Source organism: Aptenodytes forsteri, unplaced genomic scaffold (assembly GCF_000699145.1).
Source record: "Aptenodytes forsteri isolate BGI_AS27 unplaced genomic scaffold, ASM69914v1 Scaffold258, whole genome shotgun sequence".
In the NCBI taxonomy this organism is placed as follows: Eukaryota; Metazoa; Chordata; class Aves; order Sphenisciformes; family Spheniscidae; genus Aptenodytes; species Aptenodytes forsteri.
In genome coordinates, this window is record NW_008795250.1 from 1,269,511 (window position 1) to 1,297,387 (window position 27,877).

At 47.0% G+C, this 27,877-nt stretch overlaps 2 protein-coding genes across 2 annotated transcripts in view; both read left to right on the forward strand.

The window, feature by feature from the left end:
* On the forward strand, positions 1 to 27,640 carry SIN3A (SIN3 transcription regulator family member A). The gene is made up of 20 exons (XM_009278844.1): positions 1 to 217; positions 1,871 to 2,047; positions 3,814 to 3,920; positions 4,441 to 4,723; positions 7,145 to 7,396; positions 7,948 to 8,100; positions 8,442 to 8,600; positions 9,906 to 9,995; positions 11,658 to 11,776; positions 13,951 to 14,161; positions 16,387 to 16,503; positions 17,230 to 17,468; positions 18,671 to 18,854; positions 19,038 to 19,611; positions 20,126 to 20,295; positions 21,719 to 21,892; positions 22,737 to 22,829; positions 23,181 to 23,275; positions 23,854 to 24,061; positions 26,647 to 27,640. Exons 1-20 carry the CDS (start codon positions 29 to 31, stop codon positions 26,875 to 26,877), a joined length of 3,825 nt encoding a protein of 1,274 aa, XP_009277119.1. The 5' UTR covers positions 1 to 28; the 3' UTR covers positions 26,878 to 27,640.
* Positions 27,540 to 27,877, forward strand: part of MAN2C1 (mannosidase alpha class 2C member 1) — a 17,641-nt gene continuing 17,303 nt past the window's right edge. Inside the window, exon 1 of the mRNA XM_019471950.1 lies at positions 27,540 to 27,562. Coding sequence (XP_019327495.1) covers positions 27,540 to 27,562 — 23 coding nt within the window. The remainder of the gene's footprint in view (positions 27,563 to 27,877) is intronic.

The following is a 27,877-nucleotide window of genomic DNA, read 5'->3' on the forward strand; positions in this document are numbered from 1 at the left end:
TGTAGCGCTTCCCGAGCATGAGTTCAGAATGAAGCGGCGATTGGATGAGCAGGAGTCACCCGTGTATGCGTCGCAGCAGAGACGTATCACCAGCAGCACTGAAGCTTTTCAACACCAGCACCGCGTGCTTGCCCCGGCACCTCCGGTCTATGAGGCGGTTTCGGAGACCATGCAGTCTGCCACGGGGATTCAGTACTCGGTAACTCCCAGCTACCAGGTACGTGCGCTCGTCCCGTGGCTGCGTCTCGGGGGATCAGCTACGGTCCTGCTGGTGATGGTCCTGCGTGACCAGCCAGCAGCGTGTCATTTCACGGTAGAATTCTGTATTTGAGACAAGGCTTATTTTGGTAACCAGGGCTTCCTGAAGGAAAAACAAGATTGGACAATGTGCTTATCGTACATCTCATCTTAAGCACTTGCTTTAAGACTATCGGCTTCACTCATGTTCAGAGCCACCTGAACAAATGTGGTGTCATGTGGCTTTTTTGAACGTGATTCTTTTAACGATTCTCTCGGATCACGGTCTCTGAATCCTAGAGGCAAACGTGTGCAGGACTTTTTCTCCATTTTTCTTTTCTTCACCGGGAAAAGGTTTGTTCTTGTGGTTGCTCTGTCACAGGCATATGATATCTTGGGTGATCTTAAGCTTAACAGACTGTATCAGATCAGCATTTAGATTGGAGAATTTCAGGAAAATTGAAATGTTTCAGAAAACGTTACCCCAGAGTCATTAGGTGGCACTTTTCCCTCTCTTCCCTCCTTTGCAAGGAGCTGTCAGCTGGGAAGAGAAAAAAAATGTACTTTGAGTGCACTGGAGATACCCCCCCCAGTGAAAGACCAGGGAAGGGCTGTTCCTGTGTTACTTGGCTTTGCCATGTTTTTGGCATGTCGCATCTTCCACGCTTGTGTTGCTGGTGAGCTGCTCTCCCTGTCTAGTGCCTGATTTTACACACAGCTTCTTCCTTACTTCTGCAGAAGGGATGTTCACGCTGATAGTAGCAGCCGCAGAGCTGAAGAGCTTGCAGGGACTGGAAGAGGGTGTGTTTATGCTGGCAGTCCTTCCTAAAAAGAACTTGGATGGACCAGCAAGCAAATCGTTTCTTGTTCATGAGAAGGATTAAAAAAAGTATATCCCATCTAAAAGAGGCTTGGATGGAAAACGAAGTGTGTGTAAAATGAAAAGTAAATTTAGTCTTAAAAAATTTTTTAAAGGCTCTTTTAATGGATTTTCCAAATCGAAACTTTTCTGGTTTAATGTATGAAGGAGACCCGAAAAGTGCATGCCTTCTGTTCCTTTCCCTGTTTTTCTAGGGGAGATACCAAGCTGAGTTTTCCCCTGAGTCTGCTGGTGCCAGAGAGCCACAATTTGACTTCCAGTACCCAAACTGAATGGCAAGAGTGTAGAAGCTCATAAAGATTCATTCATTCAGATTATTGCTTGTGACACGTAAGTGTCGTAGAGAAAAGAGAGAACCTTGACTCTGTCAGACTAAAAATCCCGTTTTATGCCCCTTTTGCGGGTCTTTATGTTAGTGCTAGTGACTAGACAGCCAGCGAGTCTGCAGGCCGGAGAGAGCCTGCGTTTGTAACGTGTTTGCAGAGAGGGCTCTCCTGTGTTTGGAGTATAGGATGAGAGTTGTCTTGTTTCATTTTTAGGTCTCTCTGGGTCATTGTTGAAGAAAACAAAAGATATATTTTGAGTAAGGTTGTTAGCAGTCATGGTTAAAGGTCAAACCGACTGCGTTCTGCTTCCTTAAAATTTTACTTGTATGCCTGGGTCTGGGGAGACCGATCTTGTTCTCTGCCCGTACAGCGAGCAGAGGCGGCCGCGAAGCCGTAGCCGTACGTGACGTCCTCTTTGCCTTGCCAGGTGTCAGCCGTGCCGCAGAGCTCGGGCAGCCATGGGCCAGCCATCGCAGCCGTCCACAGCGGCCACCACCACACCGCGCCGGTGCAGCCTCACGGGAGCCAGGTGGTGCAGAGCCACACTCACCCCACCCCACCAGCCGTGCCTGTGCAGGGGCAGCAGCAGTTCCAGAGGCTCAAGGTAACGCTGAGCATTGCTGCCTTAAGTAAACCAACCTTTTTGGAGGGGATCTGCTGTCGGGCAAGAGGAGCTCAGCTAATAGTTGTTTTATTAAATCGGTGTTTGAAATGAAAGTGTGGTTAAACTGCGTATGGGGATGCGTGAGTAAGCCCCTCCGCTTCTGGGTGAGAGCAAGAGGGATGAAGAGCATCCATATATACCCAAGACGTATGGCACTAGGCGCGGAAAAGATCATCCCACGTTGCCTTTGGAATCCAGTAAACTTCAGGGAAAGCTTTTATAGCAGCCTCGAGGAATGGGGGAAGTTGTTGAAAGTATTTCTTTCAAATTGCTGACCTGACTTGTGGAATTGCTAGGTCTGTGCCTGAAGCCTGGGGCAACCGGGAACCTCTTTCTATTCAGCGTGTAGGGGAGGCATCCCTGCAAAGCCAGCTTTCTTGACAAAGCTTAGGTGCTTCTCCTGTTCGGAGGACTGTTGAATGCAGAAAGGGACTTCTCTTTCTGCTGAAACCCTGGTGTTTCAAATACCGTAATAAAAAATGGACTTGCTAGGAAAAGGTTGGGGGCAGGAAGGAAAAGGAAGAAGTATTGCTCAGAGTATTTGTATGAATGGGTTAAATTACCAAAACATTTGGTGCTTTTCTGAACACATGGCATATGTGGGTGGTTGTGTGGGAGTAATTTGGGAGTAAGGAAGGCTCTATTCTTGGATTATGTGCTGTAAAATCCTTAAAAAAAGAGAAAACTCCACCAAAAATAACCCCTTTAAGTAGCTACATTTGGTTCAGCTCTAGCGAGAAGGCACATATATATGAATTGGTGCCTATTTCTTAGTCTCTTCCAAATACGGTGCAAGTCTCTTCCAGTTTTGGTGGAACCCACTGCCTTGTTGGGTGAGAGGCCCTTTCCTTTTGCTGAGTGTAGGACACTTCATTTCTAGAGACCTGAAAACGGTTTCGAAATGTGTGGTTCTTTCTCCCAGTGAAATCCGTGGCAAATCCTCCGCCGATGCAAGACTGGGGCTACACATGACAGTCTGTCTGTCTTTGCTGTCGTTTTAATTTCAGACGAAAGAGAGGTCCTGTGTGTAGCTCTTGCAGGGGATGAGCGTGCGGCCTGGCTGTCAGAGGCGATAGGGACCCAGAGCGCTCGCTTTAGGCTGTGGCTGTTCTTTCAGTACATCTGACAATTGGGTGTTGGTACACAAACGGTTCATAAGCTCCTTGCTGTTTGAGGTGTAAAACAATTTACCGCCCACAGTTGCCATTTTCGAAATCTTTATATGTCGAACTGAAATGTCTGGCTTTTTGGAAAAAGTGCAAGCGTGTACCTGGCAGACATCTACTACACTGAATATGTCATTTCCACTTTCTGCTTATTCTTAGACTTCCATAATAATTTCCACATATGAATGCAGGAAAAATACTCAGTCTAGTTCTGTTTATCCTAGCAGTCACTTCAGTGATGGTAAATTTGGAGTATGGTTTTTTTTTTTTCCCCCTGAGTAATTCTGATCTGTGTCACTTTTTTTCCTTTTTGTTTCTTTTTGGTACAGTTTTATCTTGTGAGCCAGGAGTGGGGAGCGAGTATCTCTTATTCAAATGGTGCTGGTAGTACACTAACCAGGCTCATGATCTTTTGCTCCTTAATTCCCTGCCCAGGCTCAGGGCTAACAGCTGTGTTTTCAAATAATGCGTGTTTTGCAGAACAATGGGAGGTGAAATAAAATCTTCTCTGCTAATGTAACTTGTCTGTTCTGTCTCCAGGTGGAGGATGCATTGTCTTATCTTGACCAGGTGAAGCTGCAGTTTGGTAGCCAGCCACAGGTCTACAATGACTTCTTGGACATTATGAAGGAATTTAAATCTCAAAGGTAACAAGCTGCGTTTTGCTTCTTCCTTCCAGGTTGGGAAGAGTGTACGTGGGCGTGGGAGCACAGAGCAGGAGCTAAATTCTGTCCTTCCGTACACACCTAGGAGTAGTGTAAAAGCAGTTGTGTGCTTTCTTGCGCAGAGTAACACACCTAGCAGTAGTGTAAAAGCAGTTGTGTGCTTTCTTTTCTGAAAGTTAAATGCGTCCCTTCAGTTATACTAAATCTCTGCTTAGAGTGGGAGTTCACAAGTTCAGCCTTGATAGCTGATTCATCTGGTTGTCTGCCCATTAATAATGGTCAGACCTGGGACTAGATCTCATAGATATAAAATGCTGCCTGGGCTAATAAAATAATTCTAATGTCATTCAGTAGCGTATTTATAGGAATCAGTTTTGCATTGTTTCATAGGTTAGAGGTGATAAGGTAAAAAATCTAACGGGAAATTCTTGCGTGGAGAACTCGGTGTACCACTGGAAGGGTCTTTAAGGATCGTGACATTTTGATCTTACTCCTTCTTCAGTATTGACACTCCAGGAGTGATCAGCCGCGTATCGCAGCTCTTCAAGGGCCACCCAGACTTGATCATGGGTTTCAACACCTTCTTGCCGCCTGGTTACAAGATTGAGGTGCAGACGAATGATATGGTGAATGTGACAACACCAGGGCAGGTTCACCAGATCCCCACTCACGGCTTGCAGCCCCAGCCGCAGCCCCAGCCGCAGCATCAGTCGCAGCCTTCAGCGCAATCAACCCCAACACCAGCACAGCCAGCGCCGCAGCCGCCACCTGCCAAAATCAGTAAGGTGAGAGACTTTGAATGACGTATACTGGTAACACAGGGATCCTGCTGCCTCCAGCTGAAACTGGTATGGAGCTAGAGAGTGAAAAAGGAACTTCCACGCTGCTTTTTCATAGTATTTGTGAACCTGCTGCGTGTGTTGTGCTTTCTGCTGCTGGATTAGTTTCTCCTTTTCAGACTTTGAGATGCATCCTAGTTGATTTGACAATAATTCAAATAAGCCACCTTAAGGGTTTGGAAAAGCCTTGCTGCTTTCAGCGGGGAACTGAAAGATGCTCAGAGCATCTGGTGAGATGCACACGCGTTATTCAGGGAGTGATCCAGCAGCCCCAGGAAAAAGGTCCCTGAAATGCATTTGACTTTGCAAGAAGGGCTTCCTAGTTAAAGCACCGGGCACGTGTTGAACTGCCTGCTTTTGTGTATATCGTCTCAGAATAACTGAAGTCCCAAGAAATACCTCATAAACAGAGGCTGTGGTAAAGATGTTGCTCTTGGTGTGAAAGTGTGCGTGTGTGGTTTCAAATGCTTGGGGCAATTAAGCCTTTAGAAGAGCTTGATTAGTTATTTGGTAGATTTTGCATTGCTTGAAGTCTTGTTTTCAGATTGGACTTTTTTTTGTGAAAGACTCAAGTTCAGCCATCAGCTGGATGGGTGCAGGAGTTCCTGGCAAAATCTAAACTGCAAGAGTTAGGTGAGATGACCGCGGTGTTTCCTTCAGGTATCGGTTTGTGTGCCTGAAACTGAGACCTTTCAATAACAAAGGGAATTTGACTCTCTGCTTTAGATATAATCCAGATGCTACTGTCCAACAGATGTATTTTATGTGATTGAAAACAGAATAGAATAATACAAGAGGCATTCAGGGAGCTTAGTCTAGATAAAATATTACATATTTCAGCCTCAAAATGTGGGAAGATTTGAGAGCCTTAGGGAGGGAAAGAATCCCCAAAGTTTCAAGGGTTAATCTCTAAACTGTACAATTAGCTAACAATTGGCTGGAAAAGAGAAAAAAAAAAAAAGGAATATGCAGTTAGAAAGCAGCAGGATTTAAAATGTGGCAATAAGATGATCTCTAGGCAAACATTGGTGGGACTTGCAACCTCCTTGTTCAGAAATGGCAAAGAAAAACGTGCTAAAAGATTTGCAAAGCTGAAAACTGCAAAGCTAAGGCATTCCGGAATTAACTTACCTGTGCTAGATTTTAAGGCTTTTCTCCGAAGAAGTAGTACGTGCTCTCGGTGGAGAGGTAGCCGTCTCTTTCTCATCACTGTGGGCTAAGTGGTTTTCTCCCCGTGTCATCATCCTGCAAAGAGTTGAACTATTTTTGCTGAAACTTTAAAATGAACCTGAGGGACGTGCTAGATATTGAGGTGAGATTTCCTTACCAGACAGGTAAAGTTGTAGGTAAGCAAGGCAGGATCTTGTAATAGGGTGCTTCTGGCCATCCTAAGACAGTTATCTACACTGTCAGTAGTGAAAGCTCTGCGTAGCACACGTTTTGAAGTTTGGAAGGTGGCAGGAATGAGTACTTCCATTTGCATTTAAAATTGCCACCTCAAAACTGCTGCTGAATTTTCCTGTGGCTGTTAGGTGTCTATTAAGAGTATTCAGAATAATTACTCTGAGCCTTATCTGCCTGCTCTTCGTCTCAATATTGAAAGAAATTCCAGTTTTCCCTTGCTGTTGCCTTACTTTATGCATCCCAGAATTCTTCACTAGGGGCAAAATAACTTGCAGTGCTGGAGCAAGCCATGCCTGCGCATTTTGGCTCTGTTAAATTTTTGAGATAGTATGTGTCTCTTGTCAGATTTCAGTCAAAAGCAATTAGCAAGGAAAAACAGCTGTTAATAACAACAGCTTGAATGGTCCGGGTGTTTTGTCTTCCTGATGAATTGTAGTTTCTACTGGCCCACTAAATATTTATCTATTTATTTGCTTTGGATAATAGTTTTCTTCTTCTTAGTCTACCTGTATTTGTGCTTCTGTTAATCTTTAAAACCCAACTCTGACTGTGAAATGGTACTTCTTAATTTCGACTCTTAACAGCAGTTTCTGCTTAGACAGCCACTAGGAAATGTTCAGTTTATGAAAGATATTGTTAAAATTCCCTAGACCTGTGAAGGGAATAATTGTTTAGTAGCAGTTTGAAAAGACTAGTCTTTTAAGGAAGCGCAGCAAAAGTCGTCCCGGGCCAGTATATGGGAAGAGGTTGTTTAACTGGATGCGGTAGCAGGAGATTTTATCCCGTTGTGATATTCCAGCTCAGAGGTATCTCTATTGACTCCACGTTGTTCCACCGTTGGCATCAGATAGTTATATGCTGGGTTGTTTCCTCTGGATGGGGTCCATATGCGGAATAAAAATGCCTTTATTCCAAACATAAAAAGCATCTGCTAATTTCTAACGTGGCTTCTTTTCTTCTTAGCCATCACAGTTGCAGGCACATACTCCCGCCAGCCAGCAAACTCCCCCGATTCCACCATACGCATCACCACGCTCGCCACCGGTCCAACCTCATACGCCTGTGACAATCTCTCTGGGAACCACACCATCCCTGCAGAACAATCAGCCCGTTGAGTTTAATCATGCCATCAACTATGTCAACAAGATCAAGAATCGGTTCCAGGGACAGCCAGACATCTACAAAGCCTTCCTGGAGATCCTCCATACATATCAGGTGAGTGTTAACAGTGCAGGCTTGAGTGTATGTGTGGTTATTTCTCTTTCTTTGCCACGGGAGCTGACTGTGCCTGTCCCAGAGTTGCATTTGGGTCTTCTGCTGGATTGGCATCGGCCAGCAAGCTAAGCAGAATTCTTGCAAATTAGATGATTACGTAGCAGCATGAAATAATAGATTTCAGTCCATCGTCTTTATTTGCAAGTGTCTGAAATGCCTTTTTAAAAATCATATTTGGCGTTGTTCTGTGAGTGTGGCTCAGGAGGAGACAACATGGCAGGAGTACTATGTTAAAAGTAAAGAAACTCCTTCCTTGATCAGTGTCCAGGCCCAGCTGGGCATTTAGTATGTATTTATAGTGTATATATAAGTATATGTATTTAATATATATATAAAAGAATCATACTACTAATATAGTATCATTCTTTACGTAGGATGTGGAGACCTTTGCTGTTTCATTCTTTGTATCGCTGAGGATTTGGGGTTTTTCTCTGTCACTTAGATAGTTCGTGCGTCCTTTCTTCTGACGCTTCTCCTCTTTCCTATGACAGAAGGAGCAGCGTAATGCCAAGGAGGCAGGAGGTAACTACACGCCGGCTTTGACGGAGCAGGAGGTGTACGCGCAGGTGGCTCGCCTCTTCAAGAACCAGGAGGATCTGCTCTCGGAGTTCGGGCAGTTCCTGCCTGATGCCAACAGCTCTGTGGTGAGTCTTCTGGGAGATAGACTGGAACTGAAATACCTAGTGGAAAACTGTCCTGTATGTAGCCAGAGTTCAGAAAAATGTGCTTTTGCTGTTTGTTTCTTGGGTTTTTTTTGGAGTGATCTTTTACTGAGCGTGGGAATGGGGTCAGGGTGATAGACGGTGTTTTCTGGCCATAACTTGTCTTTTAAATACAATCCCTTTGCCTAAAAGGGTTGTTCTAAGACTGCAATAGCTGCGATAAAATACATTGGTCATCTAGAGCTAGGAGGAGCAGGCATATTTTTTTGCCTGGATGCGTGGAACTCAGCTCTAATGGTCTTATGGGTTTGTCTCTAAATAAGCTGTTAAGTAAGACAACTGCAGAGAAAGTGGAATCGGTAAGAAATGATCACGGTGGCACAGTGAAGAAGCCACAGCTCAACAACAAACAGCAAAGACCCAACCAGAATGGCTGTCAGATCCGACGGCACTCGGGAACTGGAGCAACCCCTCCGGTGAAGGTAAGAGCGTGTGCTGCTCGTTCAGCAGCCCTGTTTTTCCCAGGAGGCTGTGGCAGAGCGGGAGGCATTGTACGAGTCTGTGCGATTTTTTTTTTTTGTGGCGCAGGCTGCAGCTTGAGAAAACAGAACTTAATGTGTTTCTGAGCGCAAGGCTTTGTCTCTGATTTTCACAAACTGATGGTGTTATCTGTACCTGAGGGTGGTAATAGTTACTTTACTGGCTTGGGAAAAATAGGGCTTTCCCCACTTTATTAGGATGCTGCAGAACGCTTGGGAGTAGTTTTATTGGTTAATAAAGCGGTGTTTGGTGATGAGGGGGAGATGTGGGGTGCGGAGGCAAAAGTCTCAGTAAAGCCACAATATAAGTTTGTCTAAATTTGTAGCGATGTTTCTAAGGCATGTGGGAAGATAAGCTGAGGGAAAGAGAAAGGTGTGCCCGAAAGCTTTGTTGTAGTAGAACTTGGAGCAGATGCAGTGGAATTGTGTTTGCCCATCTTTCCTATGGTAAACCTTATAATACAATGATGAACGATTATTCTCTTCGCAGAGTTTGCCCTTTTCAAATTACGCACGTTTTGAGAGAGCAAGGCTTTGTAGTGTAATAAAAATGGTCTCGTGGCCAGGTGGTTTAGTGTTTGTGCATTAGGGGCAAGTTCGCCTGCTTTATTTGAAGGTGGTGTATTTTGCTTTGTGATGAAAAGCATTAGCACACGTAATTGTATCATTTAAATCCAGTGATTTACTTCCCCTTCTGCCCTTTCTCCTCCTCTTCAAATAAAGGGCAGCAAAATAAAACAAATTTTGGAGGCAGCTTTTGGCCTTTCCGAGGATGTGGAGTGCAGTGCTGGTGTGGGGTAAATAAAGGATCTTGCATTCCACTGCAAGAGAGAACAAGGAATACACTAATTTTAGGGGGATGTAAGACTTAAAGAACTGGGTGAGTGATAGGAAAAAAAAACAGATTTATTTCGGTAATTCTGCAAACTAGTTAGAAAAATGAGATACGCCACAACCAGTGACTTTCAATCAACTAGTTACAGAAAAGGATGTAACAGTGTATTAAAAATACTTGGAGTTTTATGCTACTGATTAACCTTTAGTAGATTAACTTGTGACACACACTTTCATGCAAGTTTCCTTCCAAAAAAACCACCTTTCTTTTATTTGAAAGCAAATGGTGGGGTCAGGAAGCTGAAACCCTTGTGTGATAGATAATCAAAATATGGCAACTTGCTCTGCTGAACAGCCCTCTTTTCTTTTTTTTTTTTTTTTTTTCCCTCTTGCCTTTCTGTTTTTTGTTAACAGAAGAAACCGAAGCTGCTTGGTTTAAAAGACCAGTCTTTGGCAGAAGCCAGCAAACACGGTGTGGGGACAGAATCTCTCTTCTTTGAGAAGGTGAGAAGCAAGATTCAGAGAAAGCCGTCTCGCGTCATTGATTTATGTTCTTAGCGTGTATACATCCGGATTTTTATCACAGCGAAGTATGTGATATATATACCACCCTGATAACATTTGTCAGCTTGACCTCAGACGTATCGTGCAACCTCTAAGTCAGATCCGTTGAATTTTTTTAAAAGGCTGGTGATCTTTTTTGCGTGGATATTTGTGTCTTTTCCCCAAAGGTCATTCTCCAGCTTTTCACCCGCTACTGATGCAGTTTATTTGCAGGAACGGGATTTTTTTCCTGTAACGCTATACCACCCTGAAAACATTTGTCAGCTTGACTTCAGACGTATCGTGCAACCTCTAAGTCAGATCCGTTGAATTTTTTTAAAAGGCTGGTGATCTTTTTTGCGTGGATATTTGTGTCTTTTCCCCAAAGGTCATTCTCCAGCTTTTCACCCGCTACTGATGCAGTTTATTTGCAGGAACGGGATTTTTTTCCTGTAACGCACACTCCAAATTTTTTTTCACCTTCATGAAATCCCCGTACAGCCGATGATGTGCGTGGCGTGTCTTGCTGTGTTGGCACAGCTTGCTGTACCCATCCGTGACCAGCTGCCTGCAGTGTGGGAGCTCAGTTTACAAAGCAGCTGATTCACGTCGATGTTGGGTTTTTGGGGTTTTTTTTTCCTCCCCCGAGAGATGAATCTAATTAATTGCACAGTTGTTACCTGTTGCTGGTTTACCCCACAGAACAAGTGAAGGATATGTGGGATGTTTCCAAGCGGTACCTTGGTGTCTTCCCTAAGATGTCCATACATTTCCTTATGGCTCAGAGGGGAGTATACAGTGAACGTAAATAAGCCTTTTAAGTAATATTCATGTGTCGCTGAAAGTCTTGGTTGCTCCCTGATGATGCGATGCATTTTGCAGCGTGCTGTAGACCAGCTAGTGGTGACTGGGAACCAGTCTATTGCTCGGAGGATGTGTAGGTGTTAACAATAGTAAACCGAGAAATCCCTGCTGTAGAATTATAACTGTAATGGCGAATATCTGACTGATGATAGATCTCCGTCTGATGCGTAGATGCTAACTGTTCTTGTGGGAAAGGTAATGGTGTTGGGATGAATCGTTTGGTTTCCTCGTACCGTGAAGATAAGGGTTACAGAAGCTGGCTTATCTGTGATAACCCAAGCTGTAACACGGGCAGAGGCTGGAGCAGTATTACCCAGGGCACAGGTCTCTTACCCCTGCTCCCTCCTTGCAGTATTCTCTGGTGTTTAAAGGCAGCCCGGGTGAGTTTGTGGTGCTGCAGTTATGACTGACGTTGTCCACGATTCCAGCATTTCGTAATCCAGCTGTTAGGGGGTTCTTTGAGGGATTTCATTCTTCACTTGCAACTCCTTTCTTCAGAGTAAGGCACCGGGTGCTGATGTTGCAGGGCATAGCCAGCACGGAGATGGCTCACGTCGGTATCTGTTTGTCTGGCCCTGTGTACGGGGCAAGTTACCCTCTGTTCAGCTCGCTTAAAGATTTACGTTCTCATTCCATGTGTAATACCCGTGCATCGGTGGGAAGCACAGTGTTGAATCCAGGTCTCCTGGACAGCAATAATGTACACAGCTTGATCTCACCCTGACAGCAACTGTTTTCCTCTTTTCTTCTCTCTATAAGGTCCGCAAAGCTCTGCGTAGCACAGAAGCATACGAAAACTTCCTTCGCTGCCTGGTTATTTTCAACCAGGAGGTGATCTCCCGGGCTGAGCTCGTGCAGCTCGTTTCTCCATTCCTGGGGTAAGTGGAGGCCGTTTCCTTACGTGAGGTGAGAAGTTTAATCCACTTGGTCTGTTTCTGTTGCAAAGCCAGGAAAGAAACGCTAGCCTTTGTGGTCGTTCAGGGGAATGCATCTCGTGTGGTTGCGTGGCACGGAGGAGGAGGAACGCCGCTCTGGGAGCCGGGCGGTGGTTTCTTGGGCCACAAAGTACATCTAAGATGGAGTCCCCCTGCGCTGCCCACTTCCTCCGCTTTTGGTTGGCTTGACTTTTATCTGGATAGCCTGCCACAGCTTAATTGTCTGTCCGCTAAATGATTGCACGGGTTGCTTCTGTGGCAGTGCATTCTCTGATCTCCTATTCCCTCCAGCTCGGCCTGAGTGTCAGGGGTGTACGTGGTGATGTGCCATGTGCTGCTGCATGGGCAGGAAGATACTGGTAGTTCTTGGAAGCCCTTCAGTGGCTAATACTGTGCAGGTGCCATGTGCTTTAGGCTTTCAGACTTTTCCTTTATTGGAGCAGGACAATAAGTGACCTGCTTCAGTTTTCCTTCCAACTTCATGCTCTTCTGCACTGCCCTTTCCTATTCCTTATCCGAGAGGAGGTGAGAGAGGGATTCCCAGCTATGTCTTGGCAGGCAGGCAGCATTCAAGAGCAGTGCTGGTACTGCTTGCTGTGTTTCTTCCTTTTTCAGAAGAGCAAACAGAATTATTTAGCAGTGTGTTATTGCAGTCTCTCGCTCTGGAATCATGGATTATTTCACTCAAGAAAAGATTGGCTGTCTAATTACATAGGAAATGTCCTCTAAAAAAGTGCTGATACAAACTCACTAAAATTTCAAAAGAGCAAAAAGCAGACGAATTCTGTCCTGTAGCCAAAAATGATAAGGAGTACTATAGTTTAAATAGAAATTCTGACTTCCATAATTGCCAGTAGCGTACAGAACAACTCTGTATTAATCAGCTAAAACCAACCGATATCCTCTCGTCAACTTTGGGCAGCAAGATTAATGTTCCTTCTTCCTGCGAATTGAGTTCCCGGTTCCGAGGGAGAAGGCAATAGCAACATAAATTGGGTTCAGGACCCCTTTACACTAGCTGCTGTGCAAAGAAACTGCCCCAAGGAGCTTCCACTCCTGTAGCTTCACTGGAATTAGTCGGGCATCAGCGGGATGCTACCTTTAGCTAGGAAAGGTGAAGTATTCGACCAAAAAATTCGGCATTTCTCTCATCTGCCACCTGTGCTCCTAGCTATAAGGGTGAATGTCTGTATTGGGAAAGGTATAATACAGCTTTCTTATTCTGGAGTTGGACGTTATCTTTTGTCATGTAATGAAAAAGCAATAAATGAGCAGTGATTCAATTAGCCTGAATAACAGGTTCAATTCCTCGTATTGCTGGAGCTTTGCATGAGGCGAAAGGAGTTGAACAGATGCACTTTTTTAGACTAATAAATTCTTCGGAAAACTTTTCTCTGCAAGCAGGCGAACTTGGGCCTTGCAGGCAAAGGCTTCTTCACAGTTTGTGCTGGTCTGCCTAGTCCGGGGAGGCAGCACTGGTTGAAACGATTGCTCAGCACTGAAACCTTTTGCCCTGTAGTTGCAGAATCGCTTTTCAGTTTCTTCTTGCTACTTTCGGAAAGGAAAGGTCTGTTTTAAGGTTAAGAACGTTGGCAAACAACTAGGGATCTGGCCTGAGTTCGCTACCAGGGTAGTCTGGGGGACCTAGATGTGACCCTGCTACGGGTGCTGCCCCTGCAGTGAAAGCTTTGGCTGCTGTTCCTTACTTGTCTCGCGGGGACTGTCCCCACAAGGCATGTGGAGGATGCATCGGTGGTTCTCTGCGTATCCTTGGCAATGTGGGGGGATAATACTAAAGCACCTTAGTTGCACCGAGAGAGCAATCCACCACCTGATCAACAAACAGGTACTCGCTTCCCGTTGGATCAGGCTCTGTGGAAGTGAAGAGAGCAATCCACCACCTGATCAACAAAAAGGTACTCGCTTCCCTTCCCGTTGGATCAGGCTCTGTGGAAGTGGGATTGAGCAGAGAGGGTCCTTTCTCACCAGACTGATAATTCAGCGGGTCTTCTTGGACACAGTCTGTCTGTAGCACTCAATTCTAGCCTCAGCATCACAGCCTAGCGGTGTTTGATTTCTACTTAGCTAGTTTCTCACTTCAGTCTTTTTATTTTTAGGAAATTCCCAGAATTGTTCACTTGGTTTAAAAACTTTCTGGGGTATAAAGAGTCTGTTCACATGGAGACATATCCGAAGGAACGGGCTACCGAGGGGATTGCCATGGAGATAGACTATGCCTCCTGTAAAAGACTGGGCTCCAGCTACCGAGCCTTACCCAAGAGCTACCAGCAACCCAAGTGCACGGGGCGGACTCCGCTGTGTAAAGAGGTAAGGAGCTCTTGGATGGGCATTGCGTGACAGGGGAAGGCTATTCCCAGCCTTCTCGGAGGGATAGAGCAAGGTCGAGTGGAACAGAAGAACAAGATGGGGAACTTTATTTTGTATCCCTGCGCTATGCTGAGAAGGTTGCCGGGGATGTCGGGGCACGTCTGCTCTCGTGCAGCAGAGTTGTGCTGCTGCCTGCACCCCAGAACTGGCGCTGGGCATGGAGCTGGGGCCAGGCAGCTGCCTGGTGGATCTGGTTAGCACGCTGATCCAGCACTGAGCCATGCTGCTCCTGCACCCAGGCGTGTGCAGGCATACCATCCTGGCTCGGGATCATCGCGGTACGTGTCGAAGCCCGAGGTGAGCACACCCTGAGGTGTTCCTAGTGGCAAGTGAGCACTTGGCACTCCTGCAAACACCTGGATTGCGTCCAGAAGCTATTGCACAGGGCGAGGCGTCAGTCTAGGAATGGGTTATGCTGGCAGCTGGCTGGGAGATGTGATACCCACGTGGTTTTGATGGCTGGCATCAGCTCTTCTCCAGTGGTGCTTGTGAAAGGGTTGCATGAAGCATTGGGGAGCAGCTGGAAAGAAACCCCCACCAAATAGTTGTGATGTTTAACTACTTAAATAAAATGCAGGGGCGTTAGATATGTATAATGTTTTACGTAGTCTAACGTGTGAAAAGAACATTAAGATGTCAAACTTAAAAACTCTGAGTAGGAAATGGCAGAACTAGTTTTCTGCACGGTCTTAATGTGATTTCAGGGATCTCTTATAAGGTGGTACGTAATTTGAGATTATTGCTACCTTTTTACCCAAATTCCCACTTAGTCTGCTTTCAGAGTTGTCTCTAGCCCAACCTTAAAAGAAAATTACATTTTCTGTAGACAGATTCTCCCACATACCCCTCACGTGCTTCTTTCTTTCTTTCTACCTGAAATGCTAAGAAGACCTCTTGTCTTCAGAAATGGTGCGTTGCTTTGGGAAATCGGCTCCCTACAGGGAACCAGCCTTCTTGGTCAAGAGTCAAAGCTGGTCTCCCAACAGAGTCCTGCAGGATCAGATGTACTCACTGAGTCCTTTAATGTGTTGTAATGACCTTTTGATCAAAGTGGGAATGGTACTGGCTGATCCTGTTCCTTCACTGGTGTTGAAGGTAATGTTTTGGAGGTGAGTGAGCAGGACTCTTGCTGAAGGCCAGATAATAAACGTGCCGCTTAAGAGCGTTCACCGGAGGAGAGGAGAGGCCCAGAAATCCCTTCCCTGGGTGACCGCAGTCAGCGGTGGCACCCGCAGCAAATAGCGAGGAGATTGCCGTTTGGGAACACTGTGGGTTTTGTGCCCTTACGCTCCTTGAGAGATGAGGAGGATGAATGTGGGTGACCAAGTCACGCAGCCAGCAGTGGTGATAGGTGTTCAGCTGAAGTGGTGGCAAGATAGTGAAAACAACCTGGGCAAGAGACAATTGTTAGTTTTTTAATCTAAGTCCTGACATGTCTTTCAAAAGTGTCTTGTGTGATGCAGTTACAAACTTTTCTTCCTGTGAGAATCTAATGACTCAGTTGTTCAGGCTTCGGGTTTATGAAAACTGGGCCTGACTTCCAAGACTGCCTGCCAAAATCCTTGTTTCTTTGCCTTGGGCCTCTTTGAGTTGGTTTGTTGGGGTTTTTTGGGGTTTTTTTGGGGTTTTTTTGGGGTTTTTTTGGGGTTTTTTTGGGTGGTTTTTTTTTTTTTTTTTTTTTTTGGAATGTTCTGTTCCTGTTTTGGAGGTGGTGAAAGCTGCAGGTGCTCAGCTGCTTTGCCAGGAAAGGTGTTGCTGGGGTATGGATTTATATTCCCAATTAGCCTTATTTGGAGGTAGAAACCACGTACTGTCTAACAGTCACGTCTGACGTGATGACCACCCAGTGTTGCCGATGGTGAATCACACACATGATGAACCAGCTGGTTGCAGCTGACTAATCCAAAGTAACGGATTTCACCTTTCTTTTTCTCTTCCCTTGCAAGTTGCGTCTCACAGCTCCAGCTAATGAATTTTTCGGACTGCCTGGATGTTTCGGTTCTGGCTGTTTGGGGTTGCCCCCTGAATGCTGGGCTTTGGAAGGGGCACGCAATTTTTGCAGCTGGGGAATTATATCCTTCCATCAGAAGACTGGGCTCAGCCGGACGAGTGTGACCCCCTCAAAGACTGACCGTGACTCTTGTCTCCCCCTGTCTCCCTCAAAGGTTTTGAATGACACCTGGGTCTCCTTCCCGTCCTGGTCCGAAGACTCCACGTTCGTGAGCTCCAAGAAGACACAATACGAAGAGCACATCTACAGGTGCGAGGATGAGCGTTTCGAGGTAAATTGTTTTTCCTTGATTCATGTCTCGGAAAGCTTGGGGTTCTGTGAACAGTTAACGATCTTGATATAATTATAACTTTAATACTACTGCTTAGAATCTGTTTTTATTGTGTGTCTGTCACCTGGGGTTTTTTTTGCATAAAAGCTTGTGTTCTCGCAATGCAAGAAACAGTGGCTGCATAACCACCTCGCTCCAAGCTACCACCCCTGCCCATCACTTTTTGGGCAGAGCTCTTTGTTCACACCGCTCCAGATGAAATTGTTCAATGGCCAGCGTATAATCGATGCATCTTTTCTGTTCTTGCTGCCCACGTAGCGCACGGGAACATGCATTCCCCTGTAATAATCTGAAAAGCGATACGTTCAGGATGTTAAATGATTGACATCTTGACTTGAAATGGAAGTTAGCTTGGCAATTACCTGAATACGCTCAGATTCAGCACGTCCTTTTGTAGAGTAACTGTCAATTGTGTTCTATTCCCAGGTGGAAAATGTAATTTCCTAACAGTTTCGTTCTGGTAGCCTTTAAATTCTTACGCAGTATTACCTAGGTAGCAGATAAAATATAATTGGATTATTTTAGAGCAGCCGAACATGGAAACCACTGCTTGAGAACATCTTGTTAAACATGCACGGCTTCTTGTTTCATGTCACTTAAATGTTAGCCTCTGTGAAGTATCATGTTTTATCTATTCAATGATGGCTAATGCACTGTTCGCTTCAGCTGGATGTTGTCTTGGAGACCAACCTGGCAACGATCCGTGTCCTTGAGGCAATCCAAAAGAAACTCTCGCGCTTGTCTGCTGAGGAGCAGGCCAAATTCCGGCTGGACAACACTCTGGGTGGCACTTCGGAGGTGATCCACCGCAAGGCTCTCCAGAGGATATATGCTGACAAAGCAGCCGACATCATCGATGGACTTCGGAAGAACCCATCCGTGGCTGTTCCCATTGTACTGAAAAGGTACTGACCGCTCTAGCGCCCTGCCCCGGGGGCTCTACCGAAGGATAGCGCACCATACGTGATCCAGATTTATGTAAAAGTAGCTAATTTCTGCCCCTAAAGGGTGTGACCTCCACAAGGCTGTAATTTAAGAAGTGCATTTTATGTTCTGGTCAGTTGCTGTATTTCATAATAATCACCTAGAAAGAGGGAATTACCCTTCTGAAACAAAAACCTTAGCAGCTCAGCTGGAGAGATGTAGAGCTTTTGTTGTCTCCTCTTTAAACCTTATTTCTTCTCTGGTGTCAGCATCGTGTGCAAGATGAGGAAACTATTGCGTGGATTGATCCGGGGCTAAATTTGATCCCTTTCCAAATCCCGTGGCTGTACGTGACCGTGGGCTCAGATTGCGGAGGCTGTGTCACTCTCAGATTCCCAGTCCGGTTTCTGTTGTCAACCTCCCCGTCCTCAGTCAAGAAGAGGGAGCGGATGCTGCAGCTCCTTGGGGAAGCTCGAGGAGATGTGTAAGGAGGAGATAGTCTTCTCCAGACACTTCCCATCTCTGTGGGACTGTCACTCCTGTGTCTCAGGGCTCCGAGAGCTGAGGTAACAGCCTTACCCAAGATACCTCCAAGGTCACAGCTTCCCCACCCGGCTGCAAGGACGCTCTTCCTGTGAGCTGGGTCTTGAGCTGCATCGGGTGCTTTTCTTGAGATACTGAGTTGAGGTTCAGGAGTCCATTCCTGGGAAGCTCAGGTTGCTGCAAGGCACTAACTTTGTTAATCATCCAAACTAAGCTACTCCTTTTCAGCAGCTGGAGCTACACGACTTCCTGGGGATTTCTGAGAGCTGGGCCAGCTCTTGTGGCTCTCCCGTCCCTTCAGCCCCTCTCCCTGCTGCAGACAGTGGGGCTGGAGGGACGCTAAACCCTCTAGCTGTCCTGGCATGCCGCGGGGGGAAGCACAAAGCCTTCAAGCTACTTTGTTCCTGAGCCTGTGTTACTTAGATGGGAGAGAAGTCCAGAGGGGTCTATTCAGAAGAGTGTGTGCGGGGTGCTCCTCCTGCAGAGCTCCGTTCTGTGGGACGGCTTTCATTTATGCCCATTTCATAAGGAGTTCGGCTCTTCTCAACACTGGCCAGGAACCACGGGCCTAGGTTTTCCTTATGTGCTCATACTGGGACCTTTTATGTCTCTTAGCTCACCCTTGTTTTCTTGATCCAAGGTTAAAGATGAAAGAGGAAGAGTGGCGAGAAGCCCAGAGGGGATTTAATAAAGTCTGGCGGGAGCAGAATGAGAAGTATTACCTGAAATCCTTGGACCACCAGGGCATCAACTTCAAGCAGAATGATACCAAGGTCCTGAGGTCAAAGAGTCTCCTCAATGAGATTGAAAGCATCTATGATGAGGTAAGACGGTCACCAATAGTTTCCTTCCCTCAAGCTTATGTAGTTTGCAAGTGCAGTTTCAGTTCCTGTTCCTCACCGCTCGATGAGAGGGGAAGTCTGTGCCACTGGCAGAGCTTTCTGAAAGGCTCTTGGGTGGAGAGGGGTGTTTGGGACTAATTTTTGTGCTGTGTTTCTCATTTGTAGAGGCAAGAGCAGGCTTCAGAAGACAATGCTGGAGTCCCCACAGGCCCACACCTATCGCTAGCCTATGAAGACAAGCAGATCCTGGAAGACGCTGCCTCTCTCATCATCCACCACGTGAAGCGGCAGACGGGAATCCAGAAAGAGGACAAGTACAAAATCAAGCAGATCATGTATCACTTCATTCCAGACCTGCTGTTTGCTCAGCGAGGTGAACTCTCGGATGTGGAAGAGGAGGAAGAAGAGGAAATGGATGTGGACGAAGCTACTGGGGCTGCAAAAAAGCACAACGGTGTTGGGGGCAGTCCTCCCAAAACCAAGCTGATGTTCAACAACACGACAGCCCAGAAGCTGCGGGGCATGGATGAGGTCTACAATCTCTTCTACGTGAACAGCAACTGGTACATATTCATGCGGCTGCATCAGATCCTGTGCTTGCGGCTGCTGAGGATCTGCACCCAGGCCGAGCGGCAGATCGAAGAGGAGACGCGGGAAAGGGAGTGGGAGAGGGAAGTGCTGGGCATAAAGCGAGACAAGAGCGACAGTCCTGCCATCCAGCTGCGACTGAAGGAGCCTAGTGAGTGACTTCTGGTGGGAGGCTGGGGAAGAAATGCTTCTGTTCATAGTGTGTCGGCAGGGCTTACTTGGTGTCTTCAGGCATGTTACAGCGGTGACCCTTTAAAACAGGAGGATCTCTCTTTTACTATCACTGGGCAGCACTGAATTGAGGGAGGAGATGAGAAGGTGTGGGGTGCGTGGGACTCGAATAGCAGAATGGTAATATGGAGCAGTTATTTCATAAGAGCTTTCATTTTACACTTGCATATCTAAAGTATCCTTGAGTTCCCTAACTAAAAGCTTTTTAAAAAGTTTTTCAGAAATAAAGACCTCATGGAGGAGGCCAGAGCTAGAAAGCAAGAGATTACGAAAGTACCCGTGGCCTTAAAAGGACTCATTTAAGTGTTTGTAAAAGACAAACTTAAGTCTATTCCAGTAACTCTTCAGCTTGACCGGGTAGTCTGAGGACCAAAACTCAAAGCAACCCTTCCTGGGGGTGGTGCGTTCATCTCACCCGTTCTCTCTTGTTGCAGTGGACATCGATGTTGAGGATTATTACCCAGCCTTCCTGGACATGGTGCGCAATCTCCTGGATGGGAACATGGACTCGTCGCAGTACGAGGACTCCTTGCGCGAAATGTTCACCATTCACGCCTACATCGCCTTTACCATGGACAAGCTGATCCAGAGCATTGTTCGACAGGTGACTGCCAGCAAAGGCTGGAGGGTGGATGGTCCAGGGTAGAGAAAGTAGCCGGGTTGTTTGCTGCAGTGAGAGCCCAGGCCCACAGTGGAGGGGGAGTGTTGTATGCCTAACCGGGGAATTTCAGAGTTAAGCAGGTAAATTCTGGGTGTTTTTAACCCAGCTCTAATGCTGATGTAAAGAGACGTGATACAAGGTAATTTCTGATGTAGTTAAATTATTGAGAATATCCTCTCTCTGCGTATAGAGTTCTCGCTTTGTTTTCCAGAAGCTTTAGGATGTAAGTGTTCAACTTCAAAGCGTCTCCAGAGCTAATCTTGCTTTGACTTTGAAAAAAGAATGAAATGGCATTTAAATAATTCCTTTCCTTTTCACCAGTGTTGTAGGAGCAGTGCATGCCTTTTCTAAAAAGCTTTCTCTCTTTTATCTGGCTGTTTGAGTAGCTCATTCTGGCTGTTAAACTCTAGTCCTTTTATTGGGCTGGTAGGAAGAATGCGTGACCAAGGGAAAAATTCTTCATGTGCCTTTTTGTAGCGTAAAGAACAAAAACAGACACAAGGGGCTGGAAGTGGAATGGCTTGAAAGGCCTTTCCTCTTTCAGAAGGGTAGAGCTGCTTTTCAGAAGCCCTGTACTTCAGTCCAGAGATTACCTGAATTCAAAAGACAGTCGAGTGACTTTCGATTTTTAAACTCGTACAGAATAAGGACTTGGTACTAAATCTCCCACCCCTCTCCTCAGACACCGCAGCAGCGCCTTGCTGTGGATATACCATGTCACGGTGCTCTAGCCCTTCCTCGCCTGCTGCTGATCAGGATGCTCCTGGCCCGTAGGTTTTCTCTGAGTAGCTGTACTTTGCCACCTGCTAATTTTTTTAAAGATACTGTGTTTTTTTACATAGCCACAGAGATCATCTGCAAGTGGAAGAAGCTACTAAAAATGTAGCCTTAAACTCATGCTTTTTCAGCCTTTTTTTTTTTTTTTTTTCTTGGGCTTAAACCCACGGTTACATCTTTGTTTCTTTCTGTTCTGTGCCGATGGGCATGTAGCAGACTCCCTGATGAAAGCCTTCCCCGCGTGCTTCCTTTTTGCAGCTCCAGCACATAGTGAGCGATGAGATCTGCGTGCAGGTAACAGACCTCTACCTGTCGGAGAACAACAAGAGCAACAGGAGGTCTTCTCGCTTCCCAGTCTTCTCGTACTCTTCTGGAGAGCGCGTACCAGCGCAAAGCCGAGCAGCTTATGTCAGAGGAGAACTGTTTCAAGGTAAAGCCGGGCTGCGAACCGCGGTGTAAAAGCAGCAAGCAGTGAGGGGGATCTTGGGCTTAAACCCACGGTTACATCTTTGTTTCTTTCTGTTCTGTGCCGATGGGCATGTAGCAGACTCCCTGATGAAAGCCTTCCCCGCGTGCTTCCTTTTTGCAGCTCCAGCACATAGTGAGCGATGAGATCTGCGTGCAGGTAACAGACCTCTACCTGTCGGAGAACAACAACGGAGCAACAGGAGGTCTTCTCGCTTCCCAGTCTTCTCGTACTCTTCTGGAGGTCGCGTACCAGCGCAAAGCCGAGCAGCTTATGTCAGAGGAGAACTGTTTCAAGGTAAAGCCGGGCTGCGAACCGCGGTGTAAAAGCAGCAAGCAGTGAGGGGGATGCCTTTTAAGAAGGGAGAGGCACCAGTCCTTTAAAAAAGGAGCCTTGTTTAGGCACCCAAAAGCCCTGAGGACTTTCTGTAGCTCTGAAAGTTGAAAGGAAAATTTTGGTGGCGTGTCCCCAGCTTTGGCATGTAGGTTAATGCTTCTGTAAAGGCCCCTCGGAAACGAGGTTTCAAGGAGAAATATATTTCCTGGAACAGCAATGAATATCCCTTGTGCTTCACAACGTCTTTGGGTTGTATCATGTTGACTGCTTTGCTGTCACCGGTTTTAATTTGTTAGCTCAAACTCTCCCATTTCTCTTGTGTCTCAACCTTTGTCGACTGTGGGGAGATCTGCTAATACTGACTGGGCACTAAGTCACTGCTGACTGCATACGTTGCTACATAAACCTGGTGCGCTGTGCTAATCAAATCCATACTTCCTTTGCCTAAGATGCAGGAAGTGGTCAGGCCCTTTCTGAGCGAGTAAAGTACTTTGGATAAAAGCCTGTGTGTATAGTCTCTCTTCCCTTGCCCTCAAACTTACTTTGGGGGGCTCAGGAAGGACCTGCACCACTCAAAAGCAACAACAACAAGAAAGATTTTCAAAAAACTTTACAATTTTTCTGTTCCTCAGAGATTGTGCAACTTGGCTAGTGTTTCCCTTTGCTGTCAGGCATGTGGGAAGCACAGTTTTTCCCTTAAAACTATGCCAACTTGCTTTGTTCTCCCTTTGCCCCAGTGAGAAGTGGAGGTTGCTTTTTCTGTTTGAAACCTCTTACTGAAGTCCCTTCTGCCTTTTCTTTATAGCTGATGTTCATTCAGAGCAGAGGTCAAGTTCAGTTAACCATTGAACTGCTGGACACGGAAGAGGAGAACTCTGATGACCCTGTAGAAGCAGAGGTAAGAGCAGCTTGTCCAGAGAGCTGGCTGTGATGGTCAAGGGTGCACTGGACGAGGGTGTCCGGTTGCCTGTTGTTGTGGTCCATTAGCACAAGATAAAGAAACATCAAGGACGCGCCGTAAAGCTTTCAGTGATGTGAGTAGGCAAATCCTTCCTGGTTTGTTTTGTATTAGAAAACCCTCAGAACCGTATAGAGAAACGTTGTGCCTGCCTTTTTGGGGATAAAATGGACGAAGCCTTCAAAAGCGACCTTGTGTTCATCCGTATAACTTGCAGCTTAGCCTCCTTAACCATCCCATGCTGTTTGGTGGGAAGGCAGTGGCTGATCTGTGCTCTGTGCTCGCTTCCAGCGCTGGTCAGACTACGTGGAGCGGTACGTCAACTCCGATTCTACCTCCCCTGAGCTCCGGGAGCACCTGGCCCAGAAACCGGTCTTCCTGCCGAGGTGAGTGGCCAGGCTGTGCTGTGAACCCTACCCGATGGGCCGTATCTGGCCGTAGAGGGCAAGAGCGACTGCGCTCCATCACAGTGCTGGGCAGTCAGTCTCGCCTGTATTTTAATGCTATGACAGAAACCATTACCCTGGCAGCGTGGTGTAGAGGTACCGTGCTGCTGTTCATCCTAAAAGCCTGTGGGTCAACCCCAGGCTCCAGCTCTCCAGTGACTGAGAGATGGCATGGTCCACGGGCGGCAGAGAGGGCGAGGGCTGGTGACTCGCCAGATTGTTTTTTTGGTAGTCCTGCCTTGGCTTACAATAACCCTCTACCTGAAAACGGCGGGTGCCACGTCAGGGCTTTTCATGAGCAGGGAGTCGATTGCACAATAGCCGTAATTTCAGAAATAAGATAAACCCAGCGGGCTGACTTGTTGTAGGGGTCTGAGCCTGAACGACTGCAACGGGCAGTTGTGCTCCAAGCTGTTTGCCGGGCTTTTGGGGGGCCAGCACAAATCTACCACCTACGTCCAGCCGAGTAGCGCTAGAGGGGTGAGCACTAATTCCAAGAGGGGTTCTCTGGTTTGCAGGAATCTGAGGCGGATCCGTAAGTGTCAGCGTGGTCGGGAGCAGCAGGAGAAGGAAGGGAAGGAGGGAAACAGTAAGAAGTCCATGGAGAACGTGGAGAGCTTGGACAAGCTGGAGTGTAAATTCAAACTGAACTCCTATAAGATGGTGTACGTGATCAAATCGGAAGATTACATGTACAGGAGGACCGCTCTGCTGCGAGCTCAGCAGGTAGGAGCGAGCGGAAGGTCTCGGGTGGGCAGCTGGTGTTTCCCGGGACCCCCTGCTCCCAAAGGTCAGGTGGGGAGAGTCAGATGAAACGTCCTTGGGGATCCCTATCGGTAACATTTAGCGGTCTTTTGTGTTGCCGGGAGGATGGTGTGCTATTTTGTCCTCCCAAGGCACTAAAGATCTTCCGAACGTTCCAAAGGTGTAATCTTTTCTTCCTCCACCTCTAACTCTCGTTGTCCTCCCACCTCTCCTCCCTTCTCTCCAGAGAGTTTTATTATGGTAGGACAGCTCTCAAATTTCTTCCAGGAGGTACTTCCCAGGGGTGGTGTGCCCCCTGTTTTAGGGAAGACCTGTCTTCTGCATGTTCTTGTGGTGACGTGTGAGAGTGCCTGTTCTTCCAGGGCTTCCCCAAAGGGGAATCAATCAGAGTGCAGAGCATCAAATGCCTTCTGTCCCCGTGGATCCCTCTGGGTACCATCCCCTCATCGTTTCCTGTCCCCACGGTCACGGAGAGCGGGAGTCCTCAGGTCGCTCCCGCACGGCAGAGTGTGGCAGCAGCTCTAGAAAAGCTGGTTTTGTGGCAAGGATGGGCGGGGTGAGGTCACCCATACAGAAAAATCCCCGTGGCTGTTTTTCCAGGGCTTGGAAGTCCTGGACCCAAGGGTCTGTGACATCTCGCATCTAGCAGTCAATGCTCATGATTGCTGGTTTAAATTGGAATTCGACTTTTTGAAGTTACTCAAATTTGCTTTTGGTTCTCCCGTGCCAAAAGTAACCGTTGGGCCCAGGGAAGGAGGCGGCGACCGGGACAGGTGGGGGGAGGCAGGGGAGCAGGAGGGAAGGAAGTGTCAGCTCTCCGGCTGTTCTTGAGCTGTAAAGGTTGGGGTTTATTCAAGGCGAAAACAGCATGTGACTCCAGATGGGCCAAATTCAGAAGGGTTCAGTTGGAGAAAGCCGATTTGGTCTTCTGAACGCTTCGACGCTCGGTTACTTTTCTGATCCCATGGGAATATTTCCATCCAATAGAGAAAACCAGGGAGCTTTAACAGCAAACTCCAGTTCTAGTCTGGCTATTTAGACTTGAGGTTTGAAATACTTCGCTATAATTTTATTATAATCTACTTGAAACACAACATTAAGCAGAGTGCCATGGCTTAGGATGTAAAAGAAAGTGAAACCTGCCCGATTCAGGCAAAAGTTACTGACTTAAGCAACTAGAAGCAGAGGTACCTGAGAGGCTCTGTCAGCAGTAGTCTCTTCTGTAGCTGCAGAGATTGTTTTCAGTTTGTTTAATTATTTGCTTTTCTGAGCAAACTACTGATCACTGAGAAAATTCACTGGGCGATGGGGGAGTGGGAGAGGTGCGCACTGCTTCCTGCCTAGTAAATCATCCTTCACAGCTCCGTTAGTCATGTATTTAGACTTACAAAACAACTACTTACCGTCTCTTCTTTGCTGACGAAATACAAACAGTGGTTTTATTTCGTTAGTTGTGAATACCGGTTTGACAAAATTACGTCAGGTGAGAGTGTTTTGTTTCAGTAGTGACTCTTTAAAATGCCGATACTGAGGAATTTGATTGAATTCTATCTATCCCATTCAACTGGCGCAAACCTCAAGGAAAAGTTGTATCATCAACAGGATACTAGGTGCCAGTGTTTGCCACAGAGAATCTGAACATCGGTCAAATTACTGAACTTCTAAGTTTATAGCATGCAGCATAGCCCCTCGGATACTGAAGTACACCGAAGGAGCTGCAGAAGCTGCACTGAACTACATGTCTACTGGATTTAAGAGTCAACACTGAGAAGCAGTCAGTCTTTAGAAGAACAAAACAAATAATAAAACACATAAGTTTTAATCTTGAGGCTTAATTATATTTGCTGTTTTCAATTATGACTGTAGTCATGGTTTTCAAGCCATGGTTTTAAACCATCTGTCCTGGATTTTACATTCCTTAAGCAGATGCTTTTACTCAAGATGTGCGCAGTTTTTCCTCTCCTGATGCTTCTGTTAAGCCAGCGGTTCTCAGACCTTTTAGACCTGACCTGGTTCTTAATTTTCTGTAGCAGTTGGGTCCCCTGACATGTGTAATGCCTGTTGAGCTTGCTCTCTCCTGGGACTGTGCCCCTCTGGAGGGGCGGCCTGGAGGCGGACCCTGAGGGCTGGGGAGAGCAGGGCTTGCCTGGTCGAGGGTCTACCTTGGCCCCCTGGCTGCTTGAGGGGGAGGAGGCGGCAGCATCTTTTGGGCGATGCAGAAGGGACGCAGTGCTGAGCGTGCAGCTCTCGGGCTCCCGCAGGGTATGTTCTGTGTCCCCAGCCTGAGGGCCGCTGTATTAAACAAAGAGCATAAATCCCTTGGTATTCCTGAGTTCGTTTTGCCACTGTAATTGCCTTGGAGAGGAGACCCGGGGGCCTTTATCGGAGCTTTTCCTCTGTTGTTAGCAAGGGCTGGTGGCTGCGTTACAAATTCCCTCTGGCTGTTGACCCCCTCGGTTCTGTCGGCTGGCAGCCGAGCTTTGCGTAACGCTGCAGCTTGGGGGAACGAAGCCGCCTTTTTGTAACACCTCTTCCTATTTCTGTAGTCCCACGAAAGAGTGAGCAAGCGGCTGCACCAGCGGTTCCAGGCCTGGGTGGACAAATGGACCAAGGAGCACGTGTCCCGCGAAATGGCAGCCGAGACAAACAAGTGGCTAATGGGCGAAGGGTTGGAGGGCTTGGTGCCCTGCACCACCACCTGTGACACAGAGACCCTGCACTTTGTGAGCATTAACAAGTACCGCGTCAAATACGGCACAATATTCAAGACACCATAAAACTCCGCCGGGGCGAGGGAAGAGCCCGGGAGATGTGTGTGTGTGTGCGCGCATCAAGGAAAGGAGGAAGACGCCTTTCTCCCCTCACTGTGTATCTCCGTAACATGGCCACTTGACTAGTGTGTGGCTGGTACAACCTGTCACCAGCGGGATTCCCTGTAGGGACGTGGATCTCCACCGGCGCCCGCTGGGACCGCGGGCCGCCGGCCCTTTGACTTCAGCACGCGTCCCCGGCGGGCGGGAAGGACCCTTCTCTGAACTGAGCCATCCCAGAGAAACACAACGAGCTCGTACACACCAGCAGTGTTGAGGCTTTGACTCCCCGGAGGCCCTGAGCGGCGAGGGAAGAGAACCGGAGGCTCTCCACGACCGGACCGCTTGGATGTGTCCCGAAATCCCCAGGTGCCTGTCGCGACCGGATTCTCCTCCCTTTACGCTGCCGCCAGCCGGCCGGGCTCCTGCACGGGGCCGTGGGGCAGCCCGACGCCACCTCACGGAGCGGACCCTGGGTTCCTCTCGCCCCCCTCTCCTCCCTCCCAGGCTGGACTCACCCCGTGCAGATCGGTCTGTCCTTTCTAGTGCCAGTGGAACTGTTTGGGTTTTTTTTTTGTTTTGTTTTGGTTTTTTTTGTACCTGCTTGTTTACTAGTCTCTCCTAGTGCCATGCACCAGCTTTTCACACACATGTACGTACACACACACAACAGAGAACAACACGATTTTAACATGTTCCCCTCCTTTTTTGTAAATAAATGTACAAATTGTCAATTTTTTGGGGTTTTTTGTTTTGTTTGGTTTTTTTTTTATTAAAGGAAGTATGCTTGATGTGCTAGCATAACTGTACTAGCTTCTTGTGTACCATAGTACCAGGTGGCTTGAGAATTAGTTCCGACAGACAGACCGACGGAGACATTTATTACACTTTTTACCAAAGGGAGTTATCATTGTAGTGCTTTTGTGTGGAAACTTTTTTCTCCTTTTTTTTGTAAATAAAAATAATG

Coding starts and splice junctions, on each gene's coding strand:
- SIN3A (XM_009278844.1), top strand. CDS start 29: ATGAAGCGGCGATTGGATGAGCAGGAGTCACCCGTGTATGCGTCGCAG. Junction 17,469..18,670: donor GTTCCCATTGTACTGAAAAG/GTACTGACCGCT, acceptor TCTTGATCCAAG/GTTAAAGATGAAAGAGGAAG. Junction 21,893..22,736: donor CAGAGGAGAACTGTTTCAAG/GTAAAGCCGGGC, acceptor TTTTCTTTATAG/CTGATGTTCATTCAGAGCAG.